Source organism: Ammospiza caudacuta, chromosome Z (genome assembly GCF_027887145.1).
Source record: "Ammospiza caudacuta isolate bAmmCau1 chromosome Z, bAmmCau1.pri, whole genome shotgun sequence".
NCBI lineage: Eukaryota > Metazoa > Chordata > Aves > Passeriformes > Passerellidae > Ammospiza > Ammospiza caudacuta.
In genome coordinates this window covers 87,440,677-87,466,823 of record NC_080632.1, presented here as the reverse complement: position 1 = coordinate 87,466,823, position 26,147 = coordinate 87,440,677, and the positions used below count along the sequence as shown (strand labels likewise).

At 49.8% G+C, this 26,147-nt stretch overlaps 1 protein-coding gene across 1 annotated transcript in view; it reads left to right on the top strand.

Moving 5' to 3' along the window:
• The window catches only part of TCF4 (transcription factor 4), a 124,299-nt gene that overhangs the window by 12,296 nt on the left and 85,856 nt on the right, over nt 1-26,147 (top strand). The window contains 2 exon segments of the mRNA XM_058823341.1: nt 22,110-22,171; nt 24,443-24,539. Coding sequence (XP_058679324.1) covers nt 22,110-22,171; nt 24,443-24,539 — 159 coding nt within the window.

Below are 26,147 nucleotides of genomic sequence, written 5' to 3'. Positions count from 1 at the left end.
GGAATACAAACTTCCAGCCTGTCTGACGGAGGAGAGGCTGAAATATTTGGGATTAATGAAATTACCCGGAGCAGACTCGTTTCTCTGGGATTTCAGGAACAAAGAGAGCCAGGGAAGAGGTTGGGACAGAGCCAAGCGCTGCAATTCCGGTGGCACGGGCCTGTTTGGGTGGATTTGGGGACGGCTGGGAGCGCAGTCTGTCTCTGCTGAGACTTCCATAGGGCACAGCCCAGCTTTAATCGTGTTTTTAAGGGCCAAGTGACAGCAGGTACTTTGGGAGAGGCCCCATCAGAGATGGAAGTGGCCTGAGAGCCTGAGAGCAGCAGCACGCGGTGGGTTTGTGCAGATTTCCCTGCTTTTCCCAGATGAGCCGTTTCCCTTGGGTTGTGCACAAAATGATGTGTGAGGGCCGAGCTGAGCCGGACCATTCTCTACTCGGCGGGCTCCGAGTTGTCAGCAAGCGTCGCCTCACTTGGGCTTGCTGTCCCTAATCCCTTTGTTGATTTTATACTCTGAGGAAACATCCACTTACTTAGGAAATCCTGGGTCTTGTTGGATAAACAGAGCAAAATTCCCTTTCCTAAAATGAGCTCTTTTGTAAACACCACAAAGCAGAGAATTCATTTATGAACCGGTGCATTAGCGAATGGACATCGGGCATTTCCCTCTCCAAAGTTCTCATTTGTATTTCAGAAATTATTTTCTCTTATTTATATACTGCTTTTTTTTTGGGTTTCTTTTCCATATATTTCCCCCATTTTTCCTGCATGGATTCATTTTTCCATGCTGGAATCTCTGCCTTATGGAAGAGATTGGACATCAGACTTTTCCCTCCCCTAAGGTCCACATTTATACTCCATGATTTTTTTATTTATATATTTAATATAAATGTAATATAAATTTGTATATAATATAAATTTCAATATTATTTATATCTCATATATTTGTTGGTTTTATTCCATATATTTCCCCCATTTTTCCTGCATGGATTCATGTTTCCATACTGAAATCTCTCTCTTATGGAAGACATTGGACATCGGGCTTTTCCCTCTCCTAAGGTCCTCAAGTATATTTATAATATATATATAATCTTTTTATATAAATTATAAAATTATCAATATAGATTTTAAATCTTATTTATATATCACATATGTTTTGGTTTTATTCCATATATTTCCCCCATTTTTCCTGCATGCATTCATTTTTCCACGCCGGAATCTCTGCCTTATGGAGGACATTGGACATCAGACTTCTCCCTCTCCTAAGGTTCTCAATTACATTTATATACAAATTATTTATCTTATTTATTTTTAATTAATTTTTTGTTTATTATAATCTTATTTTTAATCTTATTACTACCACATATGTTTTGGTTTTATTCCATATATTTCCCCCATTTTTCCTGCATGCATTCATTTTTCCATGCCGGAATCTCTGCCTTATGGAAGACATTGGCCATTGGGCTTTTCCCTCTCCTAAGGTCCTCAATTATATTTATAATATATATATAATTTTTATATAAATTACAAAATTATCAATATAATTTTAAATTTTATTTATATATCATATATTTGTTGGTTTTATTCCATATATTTCCCCCATGGATTCATTTTTCCATGCTGGAATCTCTGCCTTATGGAAGAGATTGGACATTGGGCTTTTCCCTCTCCTAAGGTTCTCAATTACATTTATATATAAATTATTTATCTTATTTATTTTTAATTAATTTTTTATTTATTACAATCTTATTTTTAATCTTATTACCACCACATATTTGTTGGGTTTATTCCGTTTATTTTCCCCGTTTTTCCTGCATGGATTCATTTTTCCATACTGAAAACTCTCTCTCATGGAGGACGTTGGACGTGGGGCTTTTCCCTCTCCTAAAGTTCTCATTTTTATTGCATAATTTTTTTGTTTTATCCATACACCATATATTTTTTGTCCTTTTCCGCCCATTCCCCATTTTCCCTGCCCGGATCCGTGTTTCCAGGCCGGAATCTGTGCCTTACGGAGGCCATGGTAATTAGCAGCGGCGCTCGCTCGCTCGGCGCTCGTGCAAAGCTGTGGTCAGTGTGCAGCAGCGATGCTGCCATGGCTGAAATGCACAGCGAGCCCTGGCAACGTGCTGCTCAAATAGCAATTCCAGACAGGAGTTTCACCTGGAAGGACAGCCAGGCTCAGGACGGACGGACGGAGCTCGGATTTTATCCGTCCCCGTGGCGCGCCGCGCCTCGCACGGGTGCTGCTGCCCTGGCACCAGCTCTAACCGCAGAGTTCTTGGCGTTAAATTGTCCTTTCCTTTCAGCCGCAGCACCAGAATTTATTGAACCGAAAATCAGTTTCTAGATCACGGACACAGAGTGGCTCCTTCAGGACGGGAAAAGCCCTTCGTTATCTGGGGCAGAACTGGGGACAAAATGGAGTTTCTGGGCAGCACAAAGGCACAACTGAAAGCTGTGCCGCTGCTTTGTGAGTGTGCTGTGGGGCACTGGTGAAACACATTCCAGACCAAGGATGCTCCTGCGTCCATGGATGGGACTGAGGCAGCGGCTTCAGCCCTGTCATTTCAACCTCCTCCTGCCTATTAAAAACTTCTTTGTAATACGAGGGGAGGAAGGAAGCGAAACCCCTGTCAGCCAAAACTGAGCGGGTCAAGTCATTTTTATTTGCATTTTTCCGCTCCCGGAATCCCCCTCCCTGCAAAGGCTCGTAGCCATCAAACCACAGTGTCTGACTAGAAGGGGAGGATGAGTTTTATTAAACATTATATTGAAACTTTAGAGATAAAACTGGTTTCTAGCATCTTTTGAAGTGTAAAATAATTCCTGCGGCTCTCGGGCACAATTGCGATGTTGATAAACAGGGCAGGCCCTAATGGCGAGTTGTTCTTTCCTTAATCCAAAAGAGCAGGAGCTTAAATAGAAAGTGCAGGATTATAAAAGAAGCAGATTTATTTCTTTCTGATTTTTTAGAAGAGAAACTTGTTTCCTGTTATTCAGCTCAGCGCCGGAACAATCAACCCGCGATGGTATCCAGAGGGGTGGGATGGAGCTCTGTGTTCCCTGGGATCACTTTGGAATTTTATTGCGAATATTTACAAGGAGATGAATAATATTTACAAGAATGTGATGAATAATATTGACAAGAATATTATCAATAATATTTACAAGGATGTTTTTCTGCTTTAAGCCCCTTGCTGTCGGCCAGACCTGGCTCGGGAGAGAATTGCGATAATCTGTCGAGCAGGCTCAGAATTTGCTTGGAAAAGGGCAAAAAAAAGCTGAATAAGGCCAGGGACGGATTCAGGCAGGGACTGGAGGCACAGCATTGTTCCCGTGCTGGGAGCAGGGAAGGGAAGGAAGGGAAGGAAGGAAAGGAGGCCGAGCTGCTGGCTCGTGTCACAGATGGCACCCATCTCCCTCAAACAGCGTCTGAAGGGAGATAAGGCAGCTTTATCTCCATTGAAGATAAGAGTTTAAGGTGTCTCTTTCAAGGGATCTCTCTTCATCCCCCTTGTACAGCCAACTCGGGGAGCACGGCCCTGCTTTGAGGTGCTGCGGTTAAACGGGATCAATCCCATCCCGTCCCGCTGAAATACTCATTTTGTGGGAGTCCCTGTTGGATTTTAGACCCTCAGAATGAAATCCCCATTTTGTGGGAGTCCCTGTTGGATTTTAGACCCTCAGAATGAAATCCCCATTTTGTGGGAGTCCCTGTTGGATTTTACACCCATCCCGCTGAAATCCCCATTTTGTGGGAGTCCCTGTTGGATTTTACACCCATCCCGCTGAAATCCCCATTTTGTGGGAGTCCCCGTTGGATTTTAGACCCTTCCGCTGGACTCCCCATTTTGTGGAAATCCCTGTTGGTTTTCAGACCCCCCCGCTGGACTCCCCATTTTGTGGAAGCTGCTGTTGGTTTTCAGACCCTCTCAATGAAATCCCCATTTTGTGGGAGTCCCTGTTGGATTTTAGACCCTCAGAATGAAATCCCCATTTTGTGGGAGTCCCTGTTGGTTTTCAGACCCTCTCAATGAAATCCCCATTTTGTGGGAGTCCCTGTTGGATTTTAGACCCTCAGAATGAAATCCCCATTTTGTGGAAATCCCTGTTGGTTTTCAGACCCTCTCAATGAAATCCCCATTTTGTGGGAGTCCCTGTTGGATTTTAGACCCTCCTGCTGAAATCCCCATTTTGTGGAAATCCCTGTTGGTTTTCAGACCCTCCTGCTGAAATCCCCATTTTGTGGGAGTCCCTGTTGGTTTTCAGACCCTCCTGCTGAAATCCCCATTTTGTGGGAGTCCCTGTTGGTTTTCAGACCCTCCTGCTGAAATCCCCATTTTGTGGGAGTCCCTGTTGGTTTTCAGACCCTCAAACTCTCGTGCTGTCTCTGAAGAATGAGGAGCCCACCTGATAGAGCCCAGGTTGTGGTGTTTTCTCTTCTTATTTATGGATTTCCTCCGTTTATCCCATTTATCAGACTGCCGCCGCGCTCGGCGTTGTGCTTTTGCGAGGGTTAATTGGTTCCAGTTGCAGAATTAATTGATTTCTCTTGGCTCCCAAGGAGGAGATGCGAAACGGAGGCTCCTCCGAGGGTGCCACTTCCCAGGAGAGAGGCACACACCTCCTCTGCCCTTCCTGCCAGGTACCATTCTCCTTTGCACCTAGAGGAAGGCAATATTTGCCACCTCACCGTTTCATCTCAGCCTAGAAAATTCCTTCCAGCATCCCCAGCACGAACGGCTTTGGCTGTGCTTCCGAGGCGGTGACTAATAGCGACAGATTCCAACTCGTTATTCCGACACTTTTGACTCAGTCCCAAATTCTGCTCTCCCAAAATCATTGTGACAACTGCTTTCTCCAGCTTCAAAAGGGACCTGGAGAGGACTTGCAGGGAAAACTTCTCATTTTTGCAGGAAAAACTTCTCATTTCACAGTGGTTCTGTACAGAATCATCAAAAATTTGGGCAGATTCCTAAATCCTGCGTTTAGGAATTTTTTGAAATTCTGACAAAGAGCTGCTTCTCTTTGTCATTAGAGGCAGCTAATTAATAAGTAACGTGGAAAATGCTATGTGGGCACTGCAGCTTGGGAACTTTGAGTTCCTTTCCTTGAGATCTGGAACGGTTTGGGTTGGGAGAGACTTGACCACTAGCCCAGGTTGTTTTGTACTTGTGCAGGCACTTCCTCGTATCTGAATGGAATTTTGTGCTGCTTTTGGATGGAATCACCAAAAATTTGGGCAGCTAATCGTGCATGTAGGAATTTTTTGGTGTCCATCTCACAAACAGCTCCTTCTCTTTGTCATTAGAGGCAGCTAATTAATAAATAGGGGAAGATATAATGAAAAATGCTATGTGGGCGCTGCAGCTTGGGAACTTTGATTTCCTCTCCTTGAGTTCTGGTTTAGGTTGGGAGGGACTTGACCACTAGCCCAGGATGTTTTCTGGCAATAAGCTGTGCTCCAGCTCCACAGCTTCCTCATCTCCTTCCCTTCCATCCATCAATGGCGAACGAGATCTCTCGTTTCCTGCCTGAAGCCTCCTTGAAGCGCACATGCCGTCATTTGGCTCATTCAGCGCCTGCGTTGCATGGCTTGGGAAGAGGGAAGGATGAATATGGATGAGTAGAAGCGCTTCTCCCGTTCCGTTTGTCGGCTCCATGGAAAGCTGGATCTTGCCCAAAGAACCGCTTGTTGTCCTTTTCCCCTCAGGATTGCACTGGGATGTTTGCAGGGATGAAGAAGTTGGTTCCTTCCAGCATTTTGAAGTGATTTAAAAATGGTTTCCTCCATCAGTTTGTAAGGATGTGGTAAACATTTTTCCCTTTCCAAAAAAAATTCCTCGCCATCCTTCTCACCAGTGCGTGTTCCTCATTTCCTTGGCCTAGTGTTAAATATAAACATCTTTAAAAAAAACAGGGATATATTCCCACACAGCACATTATCCCGATGCGACGTAAGCATCTGTGCTTGTAAGTGCACTTCATTTCACCTAATTAAGTTATTTAGTCATTTACACATTAACGATGTACTACAGATCCCACTCTGACAGGAGCGCGTGTAATTACAGCCCGCTTCCCCGCGTGGGGCAGGATGGGCTGACCCCAAACCCAGGGGGACACGCCTCAGGGTGGTGGGGACAGTCCAGGGAATGGCCCCCAGCGTCTTCTCCCAGCATGGAGCTCCTCTGAGGGAGCCAAAGGCCAGGCACCGTTCCCTAATTGCTGCTTTCCACGGCTGGAATTCCTGGGATTAATTAGCTTTGTGAGGGCAATTCCTGATGGAAACCGATCTTGCAAAGGTTTGGTGTCCGTCCATCGCTTCCTTCCACCATCCTGCATTCTGGTGCTTTCTTGGTGGAAACTGATCTTCCAAAGGTTTGGTGTCCATCCATCGCTTCCTTCCACCATCCTGCATTCTGGTGGTTCCTTGATGGAATAAAGGTTTGGTGTCCATCCATTGCTTCCTTCCACCATCCTGCATTCTGGTGGTTCCTTGATGGAATAAAGGTTTGGTGTCCATCCATTGCTTCCTTCCACCATCCTGCATTCTGATGCTTTCTTGGTGGAAACTGATCTTCCAAAGGCTTTGAGGTCCAACCCATTCCATGACTCCCACTGGATGGGCTTGAAGGTCCTTCCAACCCAACCCCTTCGACGATTCCCACCACGGCCGAGTTCCAGAGGCTGTGCCGGAGGAGGGATCTTCTCCTGCCCTCCTGCCCCGCTGCATTCCGCGCGTGTTCGGCGCCGGGGCTGGCTGTGACTCTGGGAAATTCCGTGGACGGGCGCCAGCTCCGGCTCCGCCGTGCAAAGTCAGCGCTATTTAAAGCGCTCGGTTCGCTGAGGAAACACCTCTAACCTTCTTCCAACGTGCCAAGGAGATGGCAACCTGCTTCTGGAGCTCCTCCAGGCTTTTCCAGCAGCGAAGTTCTCCAGGCACTGAAATAGTGCAGACGTTGGATGTTGTCACTTGGCTTCAGAGAGACGCTGGCGATGACATCTTAGAGCATCGCGGCATTGAGGGTTCTCCCTGCCTTCGTTCCTGTTCTTTGGGAGTGAGGGGGGAAATGTCCTCCTAAACTGGAGTTTCTAGATCTGGGGAATGTGGTGGGAAATGTCCTCCTAAACTGGAGTTTCTAGATCTGGGGAATGTGGTGGGAAATGTCCTCCTAAACTGGAGTTTCTAGATCTGGGGAATGTGGTGGGAAATGTCCTCCTAAACTGGAATCTCTAGATCTGTGTGCAATTCACATTTTCCTTGGCCTGGAGACATCTGAGAGGGTTGGAGAGGAATTTTTGCCCCAGAACCCCTGGAAGTGTCCAAGATCAGGGCTTGGAGCAAGCTGGAATGGTGGAAACCTGGATCAAAAATAACTGTGGATGGATAAATATGGAAATAATGGCAGCAGCAAGGAGGGTTAATCAGGTGTTTGTTTGAGGTTTTGCTCTGGTTTTAACTCATTTATTTCACTCCAAAGGTGAGGAGCAACTTTCCCAGCTTCTTGCCACACTCCCCAAAGGAAATATCCCCGATGGAAAAGCAGAGAGCCTGAGTTGATCTCTTTGGTCTCACAGGCAGCCCATTAATTTGCTCCAATTAAATATTATCTTTAAATATTGCAAGGTTAAATGGCCACTGATAATGGATTTAGACGGCCATTAAGGTCTAATTGCTCCCTAATGGAGTTGGCCAAAGACATTTATTGGATAGAACTTCTTGAAAAGGGACTAAAAGCACCGGGAGGGTTTTTTCCACTGCTCTTTTCTCATATCCACGGAGGAGATTAAATTCCATTTTCATTTAGCGCTGTGGGACCTGCCCTGGAGAATCGCAGAATCCCAGAATGGCTGAGGTTGGCAAAGACCCCCAAGGTCATCGAGTCCAGCCTGGGAGCGATTGTCCAGCAGGACGGAATTCCAGAGTGGGAGATGATCCCCAGCAGGAGGGTTTCCCCATCGCAGGCTGCAAACCCCAGTCCATGGAAGCTCCCTGCTCTTTGCAGGAGCTTTCTGGCAGGCAGGAGAGAAATATCCACTTTTCCTTGGTCAGTGCCTCACGTTTCAAGCCTGGAAGGACCCGAGGCACGAGGAGGAGATGTTATCCTGTAAACGGGATGTTTTTCTTTTCCAGCAAGGTTTAATGAGATCCTATCAAGGCCAAGACTTCCTTCAAAGAAAGGAAAATGTTGCTGTCCCTGTCACGGTTTTATAGCAGCAATGAAACCATCTCTGGGCCACGGTGCTGCTTGCGGCTTTTGCCTTCTCCACGCGATTCATGGCAATCGCGAACCAGGCAGAGTTCTCTTGCCTTTTCCCTGCTCTGAACCTCCCAGAGCAAACCAGGCAGTTGGGATTCATTTAGAAGCTGCATTTCAGAAAGATTTGGTGTTTCAACTTTGTGCAATCTGATTTTTTGAGGATAAAATCTGGGTTTGGTAGGTTTGGTCTCTCAGGGCCTCCTTATTCCGTGTTTCCTGCACAAAATATTGGGATAAGAAATACTTTCCTCATGCAGGAGGAGATTTTAGTGTACCCCTGTGGGGCCACCAAACCTGAGACACTGACTTCCCTTCAGGCTCCCAAAATTTCGTGTTCCATTGGGAAAATTAACAAACTATTAATTACCCCTTGCCATATTTGACGCCTTCACCGTATCAATTTTTGTGTTTTATCGCTGGCTCGATGAGGCAAAGGAGGAAAAACAGACTGGGAAAAAAACCCCAACGAAACAAATAGAGAGATTTATTTTTATTTTTTCCAAGAGGAAATCAAGGAATGGGTTTGTTTGTGAGCCTTGGGATGGATTTGGGGATATTCCCAGTGTGCAGCAGGGCAAAGGAAATCTGGGATTTCCATGCTCCAGTCCAGAGGAGCAAGGAGCAAACAGGAAATCCTGGTTTTTCACAAAAAGGTGTTTTGTTTCCCAAAGTTTGGGAGTCCAGGAACTGAAATCGTTCCTCCATCTCTGCCCAAGAAAAGCCATCTAACCATTTCCCGGCAATCTGCAGGAACATCTTCCACCGTAAATTGAGAAAGGAACAAACGGGATGCCAGTAAAAGAGGGGTTGAATTTATTTCTTTCCTTGGCAATTCGGTGCCAGGGTGGGCCGGCTCTGCACTCCGAGCTGCTCGTGAGGGAGCGGAGGCGAAACAAAGAGGAGAATCCTTGCCCAGGAGCTTCAAAGGGGAGCTTAAAGCCAGGCAGAGCAGACGGACGTGAGACCGGGAGCCCGGCCGGACAAAGAGCCGCGATTGTCGGGCAGCCACGGCCGCTGCCGCTCATCCGCAGCTCAGCCACGGGCTGGCACGGCAGCGGGCACGGGGCGGCCAGCGCGGGTGTGGGACACGGGCACGGAGCACCAGAGCGGGTATGGGACACGGGCACAGCTCATCCGCAGCTCACCCACGGGCTGGCACGAGAGTGGGCACGGAGCACCCACAGTGGGGCTGGGAGTGGGCACAAATCAGCCAGACTGGGGCTGGGAGCGGGCACCGCTCATCCTGACCCAGGGCTGGCACTGGGAGCTGGCACAGCTCACCCAGACTGGCACCGGGAGCGGGCACAGCTCAATAGGTGTGGGATTGGGCACAGCTCACCTAGAATGGGGCTGGCACTGGGAGCGGGCACAGATCAGCCAGAGTGGGGCTGGGACATGGGCACAACTCACCCGACCACACTGGCACTGGGAGTGGGCACAGATCAGCCAGAGTGGGGCTGGCAGTGCCCACGGCTCTGGGACACTGGCACGCAGGCAGGGAGTGTGGGCACCAGCGTTCCCACTGGCTCTGCAGACGCTGCATTTGGGCAGAGGTGGCACCAGGACATGAGAACGTGGGTGGCACCGCTGGGAAGCCGAGCCGTGACTTTGGGGTGGCAGCAGGAGCAGGAAACGCTGCCCTGGGGGTTCTCACTCTGTGCCAGGCCCTGCCCCCCGATTCCTGCCCCGTGCCACCCATCAGGGTGGCACTGCAGATGCGCCCATGGCCGTGCCCACGCCCTACACCCCAATTCCTGCCCCGTGCCACCCATTCTCCACGTGGGTTTGTGTCTGATGGCTGCCTCGGTTTGTGGCAGGGGATGGGGATGGGTTGGGATGGAGGGGTTTGATGGTGACCCCATGGGATGGAAAATCCCAAAGGTTTGGGATGGAGGGGTTTGATGGTGACCCCATGGGATGGAAAATCCCAATGGGTTGGGATGGAGGGGTTTGATGGTGACCCCATTGCAATCCCAAAGGTTTGGGATGGAGGGGTTTGATGGTGACCCCATTGCAATCCCAAAGGTTTGGGATGGAGGGGTTTGATGGTGACCCCATTGCAATCCCAGTGGGTTGGGATGGAGGGGTTTGATGGTGACCCCATTGAATCCCAGTGGGTTGGGATGGAGGGGTTTGATGGTGACCCCATTGCAATCCCAGTGGGTTGGGATGGAGGGGTTTGATGGTGACCCCAGTGCAATCCCAGTGGGTTGGGATGGAGGGGTTTGATGGTGACCCCAGTGCAATCCCAGTGGGTTGGGATGGAGGGGTTTGATGGTGACCCCAGTGCAATCCCAATGGGTTGGGATGGAGGGGTTTGATGGTGACCCCATTGCAATCCCAAAGGTTTGGGATGGAGGGGTTTGATGGTGACCCCATTGAATCCCAGTGGTTTGGGATGGAGGGGTTTGATGGTGACCCCATTGCAATCCCTGCCCAAACCACGGACAAACCCCCTCCACTCTGCTCTTGGACACTTTGTTATCCCTTTTCCTCGGCTTTTCCCTCCTCCTCTTCCTCCGATGGATGGAATTGCTCCCTGGGAGCTGTTTCTTGAAAACCCTGAAATGTCCGAACGGTGTTAAATCTAGTTTTGACGGGAAACTGGAAACGTAAACCCAGCGTTGATCTGCTGCAGGGAACGGTCGAGGCAGGATTGTGAAATCGCAGGCAATTGCTAATTTATTGATTTTCTCCCCTAAGTTTGATTTCTGGCGCCACCAGCGGATGGCTGAGAGCTGATTTGCATCTCCCAGGAACTGGAGATTTCGCAGTAGAATCAAACCCATCCCCGCTGCTTTCCTTTGCAAAGGGGCTTTTAAGGGTTCCATTTCCAGTGCTAATTTGGGAGGAGCCAGGATCTGTTCGGGGGTGGGGACGGACCCGGGGTGAGGTGACACCTCAAACTCCCACAGATGTGAATTAGAGCCTGCACTGGCAACGTGGTTTTGCTTTTTCCTTGTTGGGAACACGAGAACTGATTTAATCGAGGTTTTCATTGGGAAAATCCAACGGGCTTTGGGAAGCGCAGACCTCGTTTGTTGTTGGATGTGGGATGGTTGTCGGGTGGTGTCTGGAACGTTCTGGAATAGTGGGAGGCGTCGGGATTGTGCCATTATTGGGAACGCACTCGTAGCAAGCCCGCTCCTTTAAATCCCTCTCAGAGCTTTGCCTTTGGACCTGGAAGGCAGGGCAAAAACAACAAATGAAGTCAGCGGTAAAAGTGACCGAGAACCGGGCTGGCTGCGTTGGATTCATCTCTGAAACGAGCCGGAGACTTGGGAATTTTCCCAAAGTGCCATGGCAACATCCAGCTCTTGTTTTGCAGCTCAGGAAATGTATTTTTGGAACTCCTGACTCACCCCCTTGAATATTTCTGCTGGACTAGGAGAATGCGTTTCCTTTTGCTTTCGTGCCGCCGTTGAGCAGGAAAAGAGGAGAAAAGAAAGAGAAATGAACGAGGAGAAATGAAAGAGGAGAAAAGAGGAGCAGTTCCTGCTTTGCATTGTGTGGGGATGGAAACCCAGGCTGTGGTTTCTGACTCCAGAACGGGCTGGAGACTGGAGAGAGAGCCAAAAGTGCCATAAATACAGCAGAATATTGTCAAAATATATTAGAAATATATTTAAGAAGGAGGTAGCAGCTTTCCTGGCACTTTGAGGCAATCATGGAATGGTTTGGGTGGAAGGGGTTTGAAGGTGGAAGGAGTTGAAGGTGGAAAGGGTTTGGAGGTGGAAAGGGTTTGAAGGTGGAAGAGATTTGGAGGTGGAAGTGATTTGGAGGTGGAAGGAGTTGAAAGGGTTTGAAGGTGGAAGGGTTTGAAGGTGGAAAGGGTTTGAAAGTGGAAGGAATTTGAAGGTGGAAAGGGTTTCAAGGTGGAAGGATTTGAAGGTGGAAAGGGTTTGAAGGTGGAAGGATTTGAAAGTGGAAGGATTTGAAGGTGGAAGGATTTGAAGGTGGAAAGGGTTTGAAAGTGGAAGGATTTGAAGGTGGAAAGGGTTTCAAGGTGGAAGGATTTGAAGGTGGAAGGATTTGAAGGTGGAAAGGGTTTGAAGGTGGAAGGGTTTGAACGTGGAAGGGTTTGAAGGTGGAAGGATTTGAAGGTGGAAGGATTTGAAAGTGGAAGGATTTGAAGGTGGAAAGGATTTGAAGGTGGAAGGATTTGAAGGTGGAAAGGGTTTGAAGAGTCCCCCAGGTTGTTCCAAAGCCCAGAAATTCTCTGAGGGATCCCCACCAAGGAAATGCAGCAACAAGGAGAATTCTTACTGAAAACCATCCTGGCGCACAATTTCACCTAAATTCTGCCCAGAATTCCAATTGCTTTTCTCTCCTGGTAAATGCAGTCAGGAGTATCTCAGTAGTAAACACCGAGTGCTTCAAGTTTGCCCGGTTTACTTTCCCTGCCAAGCCTCCCCTGTTTGTGGAAAGCCAAGCTCAAACCCGACTCGGGGAAGGCTGAATTTCGCTTCCGAAGCAGCCGCGGAGCCGAGGGCGTGCTGCAGGCGCCCGCACTTTAATTTGGGGAGCGGCCGGTTTCAGCATGCTAACGAGGTGCGGGACGGAACCCGGCTGGAAACTTCCCACGGCGAGCAGGAGGAGCTGCGGCCGCTGCCCAGCCCTCGCATCACTTGCCGCAGTTATTTCTGCAGCCTCTGCGGCGGGAATTCCGGCCCAAAGGAGTCACTAACGCCAGCAACGCCGGCTTCCTAACGGGGGACAGTCCCTCCTTGATGGACTCCCAAAGGATCGATAGTCTGATCAATTCGCTCCAAAACTGGCTTCGTTCCTCAGCGCTTTCCGGGGAAACCTCTCAGGGGCTGCCAACGCGAGCGGCGTGCCCGGATCTGGCACCCAATTATTTCCCAGGGCTAATTAACCGGGAATTGCATCCCTGCATTGCCTTACTCTGGATTTGAGACCATTTGATATCATCCATGGAAGATAAAGGCAGGGAATTGGATCCAGAATCTGAATTTGATATCATTTGATATCTCTGTGGAAGATAAATGCAGGGAATTGGATCCAGAATCTGGATTTGAGATCATTTGATATCATCCATGGAAGATAAATGCAGGGAATTGGATCCAGAATCTGGATTTGATATCATTTGATATCTCCGTGGAAGATAAATGCAGGGAATTGGATCCAGAATCTGAATTTGATATCATTTGATATCTCTGTGGAAGATAAATGCAGGGAATTGGATCCAGAATCTGGATTTGATATCATTTTATATCTCCGTGGAAGATAAATGCAGGGAATTGGATCCAGAATCTGGATTTGATATCATTTTATCTCCATGGAAGATAAATGCAGGGAATTGGATCCAGAATCTGCATTTGATATCATTTTATATCTCTGTGGAAGATAAATGCAGGGAATTGGATCCATAATCTGGATTTGAGATCATTTGATATCATCCATGGAAGATAAATGCAGGGAATTGGATCCAGAATCTGGATTTGAGATCATTTGATATAATCCATGGAAGATAAATGCAGGGAATTGGATCCAGAATCTGGATTTGATATCATTTTATCTCCATGGAAGATAAATGCTGGGAATTGGATCCAGAATTTGCATTTGATATAATTTTATATCTCCGTGGAAGATAAATGCAGGGAATTGGATCCAGAATCTGGATTTGATATCATTTTATATCTCCGTGGAAGATAAATGCAGGGAATTGGATCCAGAATCTGGATTTGATATCATTTTATCTCCATGGAAGATAAATGCAGGGAATTGGATCCAGAATCTGGATTTGATATCATTTTATATCTCTGTGGAAGATAAATGCAGGGAATTGGATCCAGAATCTGGATTTGAGATCATTTTATCTCCATGGAAGATAAATGCAGGGAATTGCACCCCTGCATTTCCTTATTCTCGATTTGATATAATTTGATATGATATGATCATATGATATGATATGATTTGATATCATTTTATATCTCCATGGAAGATAAATGCAGGAATTGGATCCCTGAATTTCCATCCTCTGGATTTGATATCATTTGATATGATATGATCATATGACATGATATGATTTGATATCATTTTATCTCCATGGAAGATAAATGCAGGGAAATGGATGTCTGAATTTCCATCCTCTGGATTTCATATCATTTTGATACCATTTGATATGATGATATGATATGATATGATTTGATATCATCCATGGAAGATAAATGCAGGGAATTGGATCCATCCTCTGGATTTGATATCATTTTATCTCCCTGGAAGTGGGAATAAATCTCTTTATTTCCATCCATAAACTCCTGGCTCCAGAACCGCAGCGGTCAGATGCCCAGATTTGACTTTCCCGTGTGGATTTCCACGATTGCAAGTACGAGGCAGAGATTGTGCGGGTTTCTTTGCGGGGAAAATGAGAATCGGGATTTCGTTCTGGGGACGAAGTCGGGCCTCCCTTGGGAAGCGCACACGCCGGAGAAGAGACGGCGACGGTCGGGCGTTGTGACAGGGAGTCAGCGAGAATTCCCTGCGAGCACAGAGGATTCGCGTCGTGCCCGACATCGGGGACCGCCGAGACCTTTATAGGGAAACCCAAGACGTGCTTTCCACCAGATTTCCTATAAAAAATGAATATACAGCAGCTCGGGGCCGCAAAACCAAATTGATTTCCACAGGAATTCATCGGGAGCAGCGTCCAAACCGTCATTCCTCACATTTGGGACGGGCTTCCTGACCCTCAGCTGATGCTCCCCGCTGAATTGGCCAGGAAATTTGGGGCTTTTATCCAAATCCCACAAGCTTTGCCACGCTGTGTTTCACCAATTAATCCCATAAAACCAAATTAATTGCTGTTAATTCAGCTCTGCACACAATGGCTTTTGTTGGGGCTGCGTGGGAACTTCCTTCAAGGGGATGTGGGGTTCGTGTGCCCATCGCGGAGGAATTCCTGCGCAATCGCAGATTCTGCAGCTGCTGAGAGGGGAAGGCAGGAAGAATTCCCTGGCTCTGGGAGATCCCTGAAAAAATCCCCAAAAATCCCAAAAAATCCCCAAAAATCCCCCCAAAAATCCCCCAAAATTCCCAAAAATCCCCCCCAAAAATCAAAAAACAATCCCAGAAAGATTCCCCAAAAATAATAATTAAAAAATCCTCCAAAAATCCCTGGTTCTGTGAGATCCCTCCTGGCTTTATGAGATCCCTGAAAAAATCCCCCAAAAACCCCACAGAAAGAAATCCCTGCCTTTTCTCAGTTTTGCCTCTAGCAAATTGCTGCCTTTCCCTCCGAGGGAATTCCTGGGTTTCCCTCCAAGGGAACTTCCCTGCTTTTCTCTGCCTCTGCTGGGCTTTGCTCTTCCAGGTCCCTTTGCTTCTCTGAGGAGCAAGCGCAGGGTGCTAAAAACCTTCCACGAGCACAACGAAGCCACGAGAGGCACAAATGTATCGGAGTTTGCTTTTTAACGACAAACCCCGAGCGAGCGATGGGATCTGCAATAGTTCCCAGTTAATGCTGGAGGCTTCTGGGCTGGTTTGGATGGAAGGACCCTAAAGAAAATCCCGTCCCAAGGGCAGGGACACCTTCACCGGCCCAGCCTGCTCCTGCTTTAGCTGCCCTTGTGAATAAACCCAGTCTCAGGCGTCTGGCCTGAATTAAAATTGCTTCATTTGGGGCTGGAAGTGACTCAAGACCGGAATAAAATAACAGTTGGGATAGAAAAACCCCTTCCAGCTGCTTCCATGCTGTTTGTCCCTTTTCATTAAAGCCATCCCTCTTTGTTTACTGCTTTCTAAACAAAGCTCATGAAATCCTTGGGCTCTGCAGGAATCTGCAGGGATCTGGGCAGGAATTGCTCCCTCTGTGCATGCTGGAGTGTCCCAGGACAGGGCTTGGAGCAGCCCCTGGATCGGGACTGCGGCAGGAATTTAGCATTTTCTGGAGGGAAATCGATGTTGGAGCAGTGGGAGCAGCCCCTGGATCGGGACTGCGGCAGGGATTTAGCATTTTCTGGAGGGAAATCAATGTTGTGGTGTCCATGGCCACCCCAGCGCTGCCTCCTCACATCCCTGTCCCAGCTGGACGGGTGGAAATGGGGAACAGAACCCTTCAAACAGCCCGAAAACGAAATGAGGAGGGAGCAAAGGCAAAGCTTTCCCTGCCATATGTTTGGAGTGGAGCTGCTGTCCCAAATGCCAAGACGTGTTGAAGGCTAGCTGGGTGTTTGGGGATGATTGGCCCATATTTACAGCTTTCCAAGTTGCATTGTTGTCGAAAGTCTGCTGTGGGCTGGAAATACGTTCTGGAGCTGGGTAAAAATATCCCAATTACCATATTCCAAAGGACAACAATCGGCACGCTCGGATGCCTTGGGAAGGAGCAGCAGCTCGGGCTGTAAACAGGATGTGCCGGGCCCCAGGCACGGGGGGAGCTCGGCGGGGACGAATCCCGGGCTCCAGGGACAAATCCCGGGCTAGAGGGACAAATCCCGGGCTAGAGGGACAAATCCCGGGCTCGAGGGACAAATCCCGGGCTCCAGGGACGAATCCCGGGCTCCAGGGACGAATCCCGGGCTCCAGGGACAAATGCCGGGCTCGGGGATGGAGCAGCTCCCTCAGGGGACTGAGTGACAAATCCCGGGCTCCTCCAAGGGACAAATCCCGACTCCTCCGAGCCCAGCTGCCCTCACAGCCCTGCCCCGGGCTCGGCAGCTCCCTCAGGGCACTGAGGGACAAATCCCGGGCTCCTCCGAGCCCAGCCGCCCTCACAGCCCACAGGGAAAAATCCCGGGCTCGGGGCTGGCTGGAGCAGCTCCCTCAGGGCGCCGAGGGACACATCCGGGCCCAGCTGCCCTCACAGCCCTGCCCTGGGCTGGAGCAGCTCCCTCAGGGTGCCGAGGGACAAATCCTGGGCTTGGAGCGGGTTGGAGCAGCTCCCTCAGGGCGCCGAGGGACACATCCGAGCCCAGCTGCCCTCGCAGCCCTGCCTTGGGCTGGAGCAGCTCCCTGAGGGCACCGAGGGACACATCCGAGCCCAGCTGCCCTCACAGCCCTGCCCTGGGCTCGGCAGCTCCCTGAGGGCACCGAGGGACAAATCCTGGGCTTGGAGCTGGTTGGAGCAGCTCCCTGAGGGCACCGAGGGACACATCCGAGCCCAGCTGCCCTCGCAGCCCTGCCTTGGGCTGGAGCAGCTCCCTGAGGGCACCGAGGGACACATCCGAGCCCAGCTGCCCTCACAGCCCTGCCCTGGGCTGGAGCAGCTCCCTGAGGGCACCGAGGGACACATCCGAGCCCGGCTGCCCTCGCAGCCCTGCTCGGGGCTCAACAGCCCCCTCAGCTCGGCGCGACCTTCCCAGCCCTGCGGGATTCCCCCCTTGCTCTTCCTGAGGCTGAGGAGGATTTGCCTCCAGCCAGGGGGAGCGCAGCGCTGCCGCCTCTGTTTGCGCCTGCCGGCTCGCAGTCCCGACAGGGATGAATACTGCCGGGAGATGGGGCTGGATTTATCCTTCCGTGCTGCGGGGAACGTCATTTATTCCTTTCAGAAGACGCTCGTAAGGATAATTTAGTCGCTAATGACCCGTCGGCTGAAAAAGTACAGAATGTGCTGCAAACAGCTCGGAGAAAGCCGGGGCCTCTCTCCCAGCTGGGATTCCAGAGGTGTTCTCTGGTGAGGACATGATCAAGTGGCCAAACCTCTCCTGTGGGCAGCCACGGGTGCGCTTCCACCTTTAGGGTCTCCAGGTTTAATGAGTTCCCTCAGCGAGGAGCCTACTGCGACTGGTGATTTTGGGTTTCCACCATTGTCTGTGCAATCCCAGTGAGCTCCTGAGGCTGGGAGGAGGTTCCTGGAGGTTCCTGATGTTTAGAGCAAACCATTCTGGGGCTGGGGACTGTTGGATTTTCACCATTGTCTGGGAAATCCCAATATGCTCCTGAAGCTGGGAGGTTCCTGGAGGTTCCTGATATTGAGAACAAACCATTGTGGGACTGGTGATTTTTGGGTATCCACCATTGTCTGTGAAATCCCAACGAGCTCCTCAGGCTGGGAGGAGGTTCCTGGGTGGTTCCTTTGGCTGATATTGAGAGCAAACCATTGTGGGACTGGTGACTCCATTGTGTGTAAGGAGAGGGATGAAACCCCAACGAGCTCCTCAGGCTGGGAGGAGGTTCCTGGGTGGTTCCTTTGGCTGATATTGAGAGCAAACCATTGTGGGACTGGTGACTCCATTGTGTGTAAGGAGAGGGATGAAACCCCAACGAGCTCCTCAGGCTGGGAGGTTCCTGGAGGTTCCTGATGTTTAGAGCAAACCATTCCAGCACTGGTGACTGTTGGGAATCCACCATTGTCTGGGAAATCCCAACGAGCTTCTCAGGCTGGGTGGTTCCTTTGGGCTGGTATTGAGAACAAACCATTGTGGGACTGGTGATTTTGGGTTTCCACCATTGTCTGTGCAATCCCAGTGAGCTCCTCAGGCTGGGAGGAGGTTCCTGGAGGTTCCTGATGTTTAGAACAAACCGTTGTGGGATTTCACCATTGCCAGCCCTACCTGTGTGTCCCCAGCACAGCAATCGCGGCGTCCTGGCCGTGCTTTGTGCGTCCCACGGTGATGAGTTCATCCCCGTGATGAATTCATTTGGCTTTCACACACACGTCAGGGTTTTCTATCCTCGTTTCAGCCTTTCTGTTCAAAGCACAATTGGATGTTCCTATCCAGCTCCTGGCTTTTTTCTCCCCAAACAGCAGAGATTTGGGGATTTATTTGTTCTCCAGCTCGGGGAACAAAGCAAAGGCTGAAATAAGAAAATGCCCTCTGACTTTTGGGGTCAGTAGCACCAGTCTTTGGGCTGGAAGGAGCAGGGACAGCTCGCGGCGCTCCGGCTGGAATTCCGTGGAGCTGCTGGAACTCTGGGGTGCAGCAGCCCTGAGCCAGAGCCGGGTGCACGGCCTGGATAAATAAACGGCGTTGGGCTGCTGGGCCGACGTGGGGAGCGATGAGCTCAGCCCAGCAGCACAATGGATTCTTTGTTGGGAACGGTTCGGGTTTGTTTACGCTGCCGCCGCCTCGGTCTCCGGCTCTCCGTGGATATTGGTGGAAATTCAGGCAGAAAATGAAATGCCCGTTTAATTGCAAAAGTGGATTTCTCAAGTGTTCGAGGCCTTCATGCCGTCCTTCTTCCACATCACCTCCCTGCCTGTTGTTTTGGGCTTTTCTTCTCATGTGCTGATGATATTTAGAGCCAGACCTTCAAAAAAAGATGGGATCAATGGATGTGCATTTGAAATTTTCCACTCCTTTAGCTTATCAAATATCCAGGTTTCTTCTTGCCTTGATCTTCCTCTTTAATCCTCCCGCTGTATTTTGTCGAGCTGGGTTTTTCATGTCGTTTTTCAAGCTAATACTCGGATCAATCCAAGTTCTTTTGAAGAGCAAAACAGCAGGAAAGGTCTCAACCCACCAACCAGGCGTGCTGAAATTAATTGGGATTAGCAGGCCCGGTTTAGGGGCTTTGGGAAGCAGCAATCCCAAAGTGCAGTAGGATCCGAATCAGCAGCCTCACCTTCCTTGGTTGGACACAAAATTCCTGCAGATCCTGGGGGCATTTAGGGATCATCTCGCTCCAGGTGGCCGCAAAAAGCTGGGAACGTTCTGGGCTGGATGGAGCAGCCTGGGACAGTGCAATGAGATGATCCTTGGGTTCCTCCTCACCCATCCCTGGTCATCCTTTAAATCCCAAATTCTTTATCCCAGATTTCCTGAGGAGAATTCCCAAATCTGCCCATGGGAGTGTCCATGACAAGGGGATTCAGGGATCTGGGCATTCTGGGATCCTTGCGTTCCTCCCCACCCATCCCTGGTCATCCTTTAAATCCCAAATTCTTTGTCCCAGATTTCCTGAGAACAATTCCCAAATCTCCATGGGAGAATCCATGACAAGGGGATTCAGGGATCTGGGGATTCTGGGCTGATCCTTTAAGTCCCAAATTCTTTATCCCAGATTCTTGAGGACAATTCCCAAATCTGCCCATGAGAAGGGGATTCAGGGATCTGGGGATTCTGGGATCCTTGGGTTCCTCCCCACCCATCCCTGGTGATCCTTTAAGTCCCAAATTCTTTGTCCCAGATTCCTGAGGACAATTCCCAAATCTGCCCATGAGAAGATCTCTCCCAACCTTGACCTCGTGAAGTTTTCCATATCCCAGCTGGAAATGGAGGATGTCGCAAAAATTCTGCTTTTTCCTCCAGGAGATCCACGTTGTCTCCTCCTCTCCCTCTGGGGGAGGAGCAGTTGGGAGCAGGGACTGGAGAACCCAGGTTCCTTCGGAGCTGCATTTTGGGGCTTTTCCTGGGCACCACGAAATCCGGATCCTCCTTCTCCTGCCATGCCCAAGATTGTTTTAATGAGAACTAAAGGGCCTTTTTCCAATTAGCAGGGAATAACCGCATTCGGTTCCTGGCTTATGTCAACCTGCTGGGATTTGATTAGGGACGCAGAAATGGATTTATCCGTCAGGGTTACTTCATTAGGGCTCCTCGGTGACGCTGCGCAGAGGGGCGCGCCGCTTTTGGGGTGAAATCCCAGGGAAATTGGCATGGAACTGCTGGAAATCAAACCCTTCTGAAGGAGCCGGGGATTTTTGGGGTGCCGCCCCGTCCCTGGATGTGTCCCCACTTGGAGCACCCCGCGCTGGACAATCCCAAAAATCCCTTCAACTCCACAATCACTCCGACCCTTCTGCTCCCTGCTGGCTTTGGGATCTCCTCTCCCCATCCAAACCCGTGGATTATTGATTCCAAAAATCCCCATCCCATCGCTGTGAGCAGGGGCTCCCCGGAGTTAATTGTGTGTTACATAACACGAGTGATTTTGAAAAAATCTGCCTAATTAACCTAATGGCATGCTTGATCGGATCTGTCAGGTAAATGATCCACAGTTTCATTCCCCCTTTTTTTTTTTTTTCCTGGAGCTTAATTAAATATTTACCTCCGAGTGTCTCGTGCTATTAACGTGTTCATCTATTATGGGAGAGAATAGAAATCCTAATTGGGGAAGAATGGAAGTGTCAGGTTTGGAACCTTGGAAATTCCGTGGATTTTGTGTCAGCACATTGTCCAACTGATCCTAAACCTGGATGGGTTTGGAAATCCTAATTGGGGGAAGAATGGAAGTGTCAGGTTTGGAACCTTGGAAATTCCCTGAATTTTGTGTCAGCACATTGTCCAACTGATCCTAAACCTGGATGGGTTTGGAAATCCTAATTGGGGGAAGAATGGAAGTGTCAGGTTTGGAACCTTGGAAATCCCCTGGATTTTGTGTCAGCACCTTCTCCAGCTGATCCTAAACCTGGATGGGTTTGGAAATCCCAGCTGGGGAAAGAATGGAAGTGTCAGGTTTGGAACCTTGGAAATTCCGTGGATTTTGTGTCAGCACCTTCCCCAGCTGATCCTAAACCTGGATGGGTTTGACCTGAAAGATTTAAGCAGGGAAGTGTTTCAGGCCTGGGACAGCTGATCCCTAAAATCCCTTCCATGCCATGAAAACTGGAGGAGGAATTCTGGTGAAACCTCAGGAATTCTGTCCTGCCCGACGTGTCTGTCAGTCCCCGCTTTCTGCTGGACACTCGGGCAAGGATGGGACCCCAAAATTGCCGAATTTCGTCCCTTGGCAGGCAGGCGGGCATCGCGCTGCCGCTGAAATCTCAGCGTTGCTGAGGGTCCGGCTCCATCCCCGCCGTGAATTTCAATGAGTTCATCGCAGCCCCGGGGTCAGGAGCCGCTTCCTTAATTAAAGGCACCAGGAGATTAATTTGAAGCATTAATTTCTCACCAAAAGGCGGGAATGATTTGCCACGAAGCCTAAAGAACTTTTTTGTCCCCAGATGTAGAAGACAGAACTAGCTCAGGGTCCTGGGGGAATGCAGGACATCCGAGTCCATCCAGGGTAAGTGAATCTCATCTTTATCCCCTGCAGATGGAAATGCGCAGTCCTGGGCCCTCAGGAACTCGGATTCTCATTAAAATGGCTCCTCTGAACGTTTCCATTTCCAACCCCCGGCCTTGGGATGCTCCAGAAGGTCCCGTTCCATGATTTCAGTGCATATTAATGAGGCAATTACTGATGGGGTCTGGCAGCCCCCAGCCCAAAGCACAGTTGGAATTTTAGGGATTTTTAGGATTGGAGGTGCTGGGGCTTTCATTCCATGCCCAAGATTGTCACCAGAGCAGCTCAAACCCTTCTCTCTCTCCGTGGAAAATTTGGGCGATTTTGGGACATCCCTGAGAGCTGGAATTGGGCACGGCCACATCCACGATCCCTGCTCAGCAGCAGAATTCCCTGTGGGCTCTCTCTGCTCGGAATTCTCTGGGATTTGGGACATCCCTGAGAGCTGGAATTGGGCACGGCCACATCCACGATCCCTGCTCAGCAGCAGAATTCCCTGTGGGCTCTCTCTGCTCGGAATTCTCTGGGATTTGGGACATCCCTGAGAGCTGGAATTGGGCACGGCCACATCCAGGATCCCTGCTCAGCAGCAGAATTCCCTGTGGGCTCTCTCTGCTCGGAATTCTCTGGGATTTGGGACATCCCTGAGAGCTGGAATTGGGCACGGCCACATCCAGGATCCCTGCTCAGCAGCAGAATTCCCTGTGGGCTCCCTCTGGGATTTGGGACATCCCTGAGAGCTGGAATTGGGCACGGCCACATCCACGATCCCTGCTCAGCAGCAGAATTCCCTGTGGGCTCTCTCTGGGATTTGGGACATCCCTGAGAATTGGGCACGGCCACATCCACAATCCCTGCCCAGCAGCAGAATTCCCTGTGGGCTCTCTCTGGGATTTGGGACATCCCTGAGAATTGGGCACGGCCACATCCACAATCCCTGCCCAGCAGCAGAATTCCCCGTGGGCTCCCTCTGCTCGGAATTCTCTGGGATTTGGGACATCCCTGGGTGCTGGAACTGGGCACAGCCACATCCACAATCCCTGCCCAGCAGCAGAATTCCCTGTGGGCTTTCTCCGGGATTTGGGACATCCCTGAGAGCTGGAATTGGGCACAGCCACATCCACAATCCCTGCCCAGCAGCAGAATTCCCCATGGGCTCCCTCTGGGATTTGGGACATCCCCAAGGGCTGGAACTGGGCACGGCCACATCCACGATCCCTGCCCAGCAGCAGAATTCCCCGTGGGCTCCCTCTGAGATTTGGGACATCCCTGAGAGCTGGAATTGGGCACGGCCACATCCACAATCCCTGCTCAGCAGCAGAATTCCCCGTGGGCTCCCTCTGGCCCGGCGTTCTCTGGGATTTAGGAGCCAGCTGGGCTCAGTCACTTCAATTGTGCCTGTGGACAGCGATCCACATTTTTCTGACACTTGGGGCTGGCGGTGCCTTGGTGGCAAGAGCAGATTTTGCCGCAGCACAGCTGGATCCCAACTGGAGCAGCCCAGCTCTGCCCCCCACTTTACTCCTAAAACACACAGAGCAGAAGCGCCTTCCTCGCGCCCTCCTTAAATTCATTGGAACCCTTCCCCAATGAGAGGAGAACGAGCATCTTCATCCCCTCCTCACCCTCCTCGGAGCTCTGCTTTCCCCGCGGTGCCTCCGAGGAAGGAATCCCAGCACCTTTTCTTCTTTCCTGCTTTGCATCCCTGACGTCATGCCAGCTCCCATCTGTCAGTTTGATTTCCCTGCCCTTTTTTTTTTTTCCCCTTGACACTTGTATTGCTTCCGAGGGAAAAATGTTTTGAAAAGGAAATCGGGCAATTGGCACACACCGATTATTTCTGCCTGCAAAGCCCTGAATGCAAGTGGGGAGACGGAAAGAAAAGGAGCACGAGCCGCAGAAGGATCGGGGAATTTTCAATCGAGGCCGGGCATTAAGGCGAGGAATTATTCCGCAAACAACCTGACCTCGCTTTTTCCTGCTGGAATGCAATTCCCCCAGCGGGAGACCTCCTCCCTCCAGAGCCTTTTTGCCATGCTTTAAGCACCAGGACCCTTCCCACAGCGTTGTTTTGCTGATTTGCCCCACACAGGATTTCGGGAACATCACCCAGGCCTCCAGTCAGGATTCTCTTTTTTTTCCTAATGAACAGAACTTGGAAATGGCACTAAAAATGTGTCGTTCCGGCCAATCGGCAGGGAAAAATGATGTTTTTTAGAGCAGCCTTCCAACTGAGGTGTAAAATTGTGTTTTTTCCCCGTTTCTTGCCAGAACTATGGAGATGGGACTCACTATGACCACATGGCGAGCAGAGACCTCGGCTCACATGACAATCTCTCTCCTCCCTTTGCCAATTCCAGAATACAAAGTAAGAACATGGCATTTCCTCCCTCACTGGGGTGGGGCAATCGGGAGCAGTGGATTAGGAATAAAATCCCGGGGCCTTCAATTCCTTATTTTCATTTCTTGAGGGTGGAAACAGGGATCGGTTTCAATTTTCCATGCTGTGATATTTAGCATTTTAGATCCATTTTCCTTATATTTGATTGATATTTTGGATCTCTAACTGTGGATTCGTGATGCAAAATCAGTTTGGACACACTTGGAATGGGTTTTGAAATCCTAATCAATAAATCCCCAAAGGAGCAGAGAAATAGAAGGTGAGGCAACATTGGGAATGTTGTTTGGAGTGCAAGGGAGGTGTCCAAGGAACTCAGATCTTTTCCAACTGGAACGATCCCGGGATTCTGTGCTAAAGGTTCTTTAATTAAGGCTGGTTAATGAGTTTGACAAAGTAAATAAATGATGTCAGAATTGTGGTCATGCTCCAGCCAGGAGCGAAACGAGCGCTTCCCTTCAAAGCTTCCAAGGAAAACACGAAGCTGTGGCTGCCGCACGTGATTGCACAGCTCCAATGCACATCCCTCATCCCTGGCACTTGCAGGACGCTCTTGGAGCTTGTGGCGGTTTGAGAAAGGCTGGGAGAAGCCAAGGAAAGCACGGAAATTCCAACTCTCCCTGCTGTGCCTCCCTGCACTGCAGGAAATCCATAAAAACCCAGCTGGACTCCAGAAAATCCATAAAACACAGCTGGACTCCAGAACATCCATAAAGATTCATGGGTGTGGGGTGGGGGCGTGGGCTGGGACACCATGGGGCCGTGTGGCAATGGCAATGGAAATGGCAATGGAATGGCAATGGGCATGGATGTGGCAATGGGAATGGCAATGGAAATGAGAATGGCAATGGCAATGGCAGTGGCAATGGCAGAGGCAACGGCAATGGCAGTGGCAATGGTGGTGGCAATGGTAATGGTAATGGGAATGGCAAAGCCAATGGGAATGACAATGGCAATGGCAATGGGAATGGCAATGCCAATGGCAGTGACAATGGCAATGGCAATGGGAATGGTCATGGCAATGGCAATGGGAATAGGAATGCAAATGGCAATTGAAATGGCAATGGCAATGGCAGTGACAAAGGAAATGGGAATGGACTTGGGAATGGCAATGGGAATAGGAATGCAAATGGCAATTGAAATGGCAATGGCAATGGCAGTGACAATGGAAATGGGAATGGTCGTGGCAATGGCAATGGGAATGGCAATGCCAATGGCAGTGACAATGGCAATGGCAATGGGAATGGTCGTGGCAATGGCAATGGGAATAGGAATGCAAATGGCAATTGAAATGGCAATGGCAATGGCAGTGACAAAGGAAATGGGAATGGACTTGGGAATGGCAATGGTGGTGACAATGACAGTGGGAATAGCAATGGGCTTGGCAATGGCAATGGCAATGGCAGTGGCAGTGGCAATGGTCGTGGCAATGGCAATGGTCGTGGCAATGGCAGTGACAATGGCAATGGCAATGTCAGTGACAAAGGAAATGGGAATGGACTTGGGAATGGCAATGGGAATAGGAATGCAAATGGCAATTGAAATGGCAATGGCAATGGCAGTGACAATGGAAATGGG